Source organism: Salvelinus sp. IW2-2015, linkage group LG37, assembly GCF_002910315.2.
Source record: "Salvelinus sp. IW2-2015 linkage group LG37, ASM291031v2, whole genome shotgun sequence".
In the NCBI taxonomy this organism is placed as follows: domain Eukaryota; kingdom Metazoa; phylum Chordata; class Actinopteri; order Salmoniformes; family Salmonidae; genus Salvelinus; species Salvelinus sp. IW2-2015.
Genome location: NC_036876.1, coordinates 10,118,351 through 10,123,952, shown reverse-complemented (window position 1 = coordinate 10,123,952; position 5,602 = coordinate 10,118,351). Strand labels below are relative to the sequence as shown.

At 44.4% G+C, this 5,602-nt stretch overlaps 1 protein-coding gene across 3 annotated transcripts in view; it reads left to right on the top strand.

Moving 5' to 3' along the window:
- Window positions 1-5,602, top strand: part of focad (focadhesin) — an 85,811-nt gene that overhangs the window by 53,801 nt on the left and 26,408 nt on the right. For all 3 annotated transcript variants that reach the window (XM_023982429.2, XM_023982430.2, XM_023982428.2), the window contains exons 24-28: window positions 1,173-1,214; window positions 1,592-1,700; window positions 2,370-2,486; window positions 2,697-2,935; window positions 3,126-3,215. In XM_023982429.2, coding sequence (XP_023838197.1) covers window positions 1,173-1,214; window positions 1,592-1,700; window positions 2,370-2,486; window positions 2,697-2,935; window positions 3,126-3,215 — 597 coding nt within the window. The remainder of the gene's footprint in view (window positions 1-1,172; window positions 1,215-1,591; window positions 1,701-2,369; window positions 2,487-2,696; window positions 2,936-3,125; window positions 3,216-5,602) is intronic.

Sequence of the window (5,602 nt, the reverse complement as noted above, 5' to 3'; positions counted from 1 at the left end):
GGTTTCCTTGGTTGGAGACTCTCAGCCTCTATATTTTGAGTACATTTTGGACTATTACTCACATGTGGTCTGCGCCTGACTCTGCATTTTGTCCATTCACCAACACCCTCACACTCCTGCAGCAAGCACCCCAAAACATGATGCTGGCCACCCGCGTGCTTCACTGTTGGGATGGTGTTCTTCGGCTTGCAAGCCTCCCCCTTTCCCTCCAAACATAACGATAGGTCAGTATGGCCAAACAGTTCTATTTTTGTTTCATCAGACCAGAGGACATTTCTCCAAAAGCACGATCTTTGTCCCCATGTGCAGTTTGCAACCGTAGTCTGGCTTTTCTATGGCGGTTTTGGGCAGTGGCTTCTTCCTTGCTGAGCGGCCTTTCAGGTTAGGTCGATATAGGACGTCGCTTTACTTGGATATAGATACTTTTGGGCTGTTTCCTCCGTGTCTTCACAAGGTCCTTTGTTGTTGTTCTGAGATTGATTTTCACTTTTCGCTACCATAAAAGTACTTCTCTTAGGACTTGTAGGCAGAACTGAAAAAGCGTGTGCGAGCAAGGAGGCCTACAAACCTGACTCAGTTACACCAGCTCTGTCAGGAAGAATGGTCCAAAATTCACCCAACTTATTGTGGGAAGCTTATGGAAGGCTACCCGAAACGTGTGACCCAAGTTAAACAATTTAAAGGCAATGTTACCAAATACTAATTGAGTGTATGTAAACTTCTGACCCACTGGGAATGTGATGAAAGAAATAAAAGCTGAAATAAATCTTTCTCTCTACTATTATTCTGACATTTCACATTCTTAAAATAAAGTGGTGATCCTAACTGACCTAAGACGGGAAATTTTTACTTGGATTAAATGTCAGGAATTGTTAAAAACTGAGTTTAAATGTATTTGGCTAAGGTGTATGTAAACTTTCGACTTCAACTGTATCTCCACACACACACGCACACCAGAGGGAACATCGCTGTCAATGCATGCTCTCACTGGGACAGACATCCGCCATGTGAGTGATGTGCTACTCTCAGATGAAAAGAGACTGTGTGCGTGCGTAATCGTAAATCAAGACATGAGAAGATGAAACGTTCACCCCCCGTCCAGCGATAGAATCTAAATCATCCTCCTTGTCTTCCTCTCCCCTTCTCTCCCTCTATCCTCTCCCTCTACACAGGGTCAGGGACCAGCTGACTGATGTTGTCAAATCTGCAGCAAAGTAAGTCTGTTTGTCTCCTCTGCATTGACATTGAATTTCCCACAGTGTCGAGTGTATGCATTAACAATGTAACTTGTCGCAATCATATTACATTTATAATTATGGTAAGGGATTTTACCGATTGTTTGTCTGTTGATAGTTTTGGTCTCAACAAAACAGTGGGACTATTCTAGACTAGGTCAGTGCCATCATTCAAACCCGTGAAGCAGGTGGGTTTGTACTGGACTGGAACAAAATCCTGTACGCACTTAAAGCCCCCCAACACCGGGATCGAGGAGCACTGGCCTGTAGCCACACTGTTTGGTTGACGATGGCGGTGAGTCCTGCTACTGTTGTCATGGTAACCCTGTGTTACACCTGTGACTCTGTGGCGATAGGGACAGTCCGGTGGTGCAGGGGAACTCCATCTTGGCTCTGAGCGGTCTGGCTGCGGTGCTGGCCAAATACGAGAGCAACATGCCCGCTGACACGGAGGGAGGACTTGGGGTAAGAGCAGACTCCACACGTTATGGGAGCATTGTATTTTATAGCACTGGTACTTACCTGGTATTAACTAGGAAATGATGTGGTGTCAAGGGATACCAGTACCCTGGTGCCTAGTAGTGTTTGTTATAATGAATCTGAAGAGAAAACAACAAATAATGCATGCTAAGGTTGTTACTGTGTAATTACCATTTTACCATGTTATTTCTTATTATAAACTGGGTGGTTCGAGCCCTGAATGCTGATTGGCTGACAGCCGTGCTATATCAGCCACGGGTGTGACAAAACATGTATTTTTACTGCTCTAATTACGTTGGTAACCAGTTTATAATAGCAATAAGGCACCTTGGGGGTTTGTGGTATATGGCCAATATACCACAGCTAAGGGCTGTATCCAGACACTTCGCGTTGCGTCATCCCTAAGATCAGCCCTTAGCTGTGGGTATATTGGCCATATTACCACACCCCCTCGTGCCTTATTGCTTAAGTAAATAGCTGGTCATTTATGTACCATAAAATAGGAAAGGAGTGTCTCTGAAAGTATCCCATTGTTTTACCAGATAATGTCCTAATAAATATGAACTGAAAAAGGACCACAGTCATCTAAAGCTTCTCCCATTTGGGTGGTGCTGTAACTCTCCCCTGCCATGTTTGTTGTGGTATATGCTGTAGGTGGGCCCTGAGATCCTGTCCACATCCACCTGGCTGGCCATGGTCCTGGACACTCTCCTCAGCATCGTCAGCAGCAGCTACAAGCCCAGAGGACAAGTCTTCCCCTGGTTCCTACACGTCAGTACACCAACCAATCACAACAACTAGAATTATCACTGAATTATGCTGGCATCTAAATCATGCTATATTGATGTTACATCATAAAATGAAATGGATACCTGTACACTGTTGTTGAATGTCTCTACAATACCATTCAACAGTATGGGTAGGCCTATSTTTTTTTATTGTTTTAATTAGTATTTTCTTCAACTTACTGATCCTACTTAGCGGTCCTACTCGGGAGAGAACACGGCCAGTGCCATCGCCCGCTCCTGTGCCGCCCTGGCCCTGTCCCTGGTGGTRCCCGTGCTGGTTGCCTGGCACAAGGACAGCGTGCCACAGGTCCTAGCCACCCTGAGGGCGGGGCTTCCCGGCTCGCCCACCGCAGACGACTCCCAGGCCGTCCAGTTTCACTCTGGCCTGGCCCTGGGCATGCTGCTGTCCTGCCTGCACCAGGAGAGGCTCAGGTAGGGGGCAAACCCTAACCCCTGGGGGTAGAGGTGGTGTGTGTGTGTGAGAATTGACTCTTGAGGTGTGTGTGTGTGTGTGTGTGTTTGTTTGTTGGTATTGTGACATTGGATGTCATTGGGTGTCATTGTGTTTCTGTGTTTTTCCAAAGCATTCTCTCTTTTCCTTCCTTCTATCTCTCTGGTTCAGTGATGTGTCCGGTCAGACGATCACAGAGCTGTTGATGAGTTCTCTAGACACTCTGGAAGCCTGCTGCTTTGACAGCAACCTGGAGTACAAGTGAGTGTGTCTGAATTGCACCTATAAATTATTCAATAAATATAAGATATGAGAATGGCTGGATTGACACTGCCCTACCATCTTATACAGTGTATTTGGAAAGTATTCASACCCCTTGACTTTTTCCCACATTTAGTTAACGTTACAGCCTTATWCTAAAATGTATTAAATTAATAAAAATAGAAAAATCAATCTACAAACAATTCCACATAATGACAAAGTGAAAACAGKTTTTTAGAAATTTTGGCAAATTATTTAAAAATAAATAAAAACAGAAATACCTTATTTACATAAGTATTCGGACTCTGCTATGAGACTCAAAATTGAGCTCAGGTGCATCCTGTTTCCATTGATAATCCTTGATGTTTCTATAACTTGATTGGAGTCCACCTGTGGTGTATTCAATTGATTGGACATGAGTTGGAAAGGCACACAGCTGTCAATATAAGGTCCCACAGTTGACAGTGCATGTTAGAGCATAGAGCTCCGAGACAGGATTGTGTCGAGGCACAGATCTTGGGAAGGGAACCAAAACATTTCTGCAGCATTGAAGGTCCTCAAGAACACAGCGGCCTCCATCATTCTTAAATGGAAGAAGTTTGGAACCACCAAGACTCTTCTTAAAACTGTCCATCCGGCCAAACAGAGCAATCGGGGGAGAAGGGCAACCAAGAACCTATGGTCACTCTGACAGAGCTTCAGTTCCTCTCTTTCCTCTCCATCTCTACAGCACTCCACCAATCAGGCTTTTATGGTAGGGTGGCCAGACGGACGCCATTCCTCAATAAAAAGCACATGACAGCMCACTTGGAGTTCTCAAAAAGGYACCTAAAGGACTCTGACCATAAGAAACAAGATTCTCTGACCTGATGAAACCAAGATTGGCCTGAATGCCAAGCATCACGTCTGGAGGAAACCTGGCACCATCCCTACGGTGAAGCATGGTGGTGGCAGCATCATGCTGTAGGGATGTTTTTCAGCGTCAKGGACTGGGAGACTAGTCAGAATCAAGGGAAAGATGAACGGAGCAAATTACAGAGAGATCCTTGATGAAAACCTGCTCCAGAGCTCTCAGGACCTCAGACTGGGGCCACACAACACAGGAGTGGCTTCGGGACAAATCTCAATGTCCTTGAGTGGCCCTGCCAGGGCCCGGACTTGAACCCGGTCGAACATCTCTGGAGAGACCATAAAATAACTGTGCAGCGACGCTGCCCATCCAACCTGACAGAGCTTGAGAGGATCTGCAGAGACGAATGGAAGAAACTCCCCAAATACAGGTGTGCCAAGCTTGCAGCATCATACCCAAGAAGACTCAAGCCTGTAATCGCTGCCAAAGATTCTGAATATTTACTGTACCAGTCAAAAGTTTRGACACACCTACTCATTCCAGGGTTTTTCTTTATTTTTACTATTTTCTACATTGTAGAATAATAGTGAAGACAACAACTATGAAATAACACACATGGAATCATGTAGTAACCAAAAAAGTGTTGAACAAATCTAAATATATTTGAGATTCTTCARATAGCCACCCTTTGCCTTGATGACAGCTTTGCACACGCTTGGCATTCTCTCAACCAATGCATTTCAATTAACAGGTGTGCTTTGTTAAAAGTTAATTTGTGGAATTTCTTTCCTTCAATGCGTCTTTCCTCAAGCCGATCAGTTATGTTGTGACAAGGTAGGGGTGGTTTACAGAAGATAGCCCTATTTGGTAAAATACCAAGTCCATATTATGACAAGAACCACTCAAATAAGCAAAGAGAAACGGACAGTCCATCATTACTTTAAGACATTAAATTCAGTCAATCCAGAAAAAGTCAAGACCATTGAAAGTTTATTCAAGTGCCTTCGCAAAAACCATTAAGTGCTATGATGAAACTGGCTCTCATGAGGACCGCCACAGGAATGGAAVGCCCAGAGTTACCTCTGCTGCAAAGGATAAGTTCATTAGTTACCAGCCTCAGAAATTGCAGCCCAAATAAATGCTTTGAAGAAAGCAGAGACGATGGTGTATCGCTGCAGAATGCTGTGGTAGCCATGCTGGTTAAGTGTGCCATGAATTCTAAATATATCAAGACAGTGTCACCAGCAAAGCACCTCCACAACTCCTCCATGCTTCAGGTGGGAACTACACATGTGGAGATCATCCGTTTACCTACTCTGCGTCTCACAAAGACATAGCGATTGGAAACAAAAATCTCAAATTTGACTCATCAGAGCAAAATGACAAATGCTCGTGTTTTTGGCCCAAGCAAGTCTCTTCTTCTTATTGGTGTTCTTTAGTAGTTGTTTCTTTGCAGCAATTGGACCATGAAGGCCTGATTCACGCAGTCTCCTCTGAACAGTTGATGTTGAGATATGTCTGTTACTGTGACTCTAAG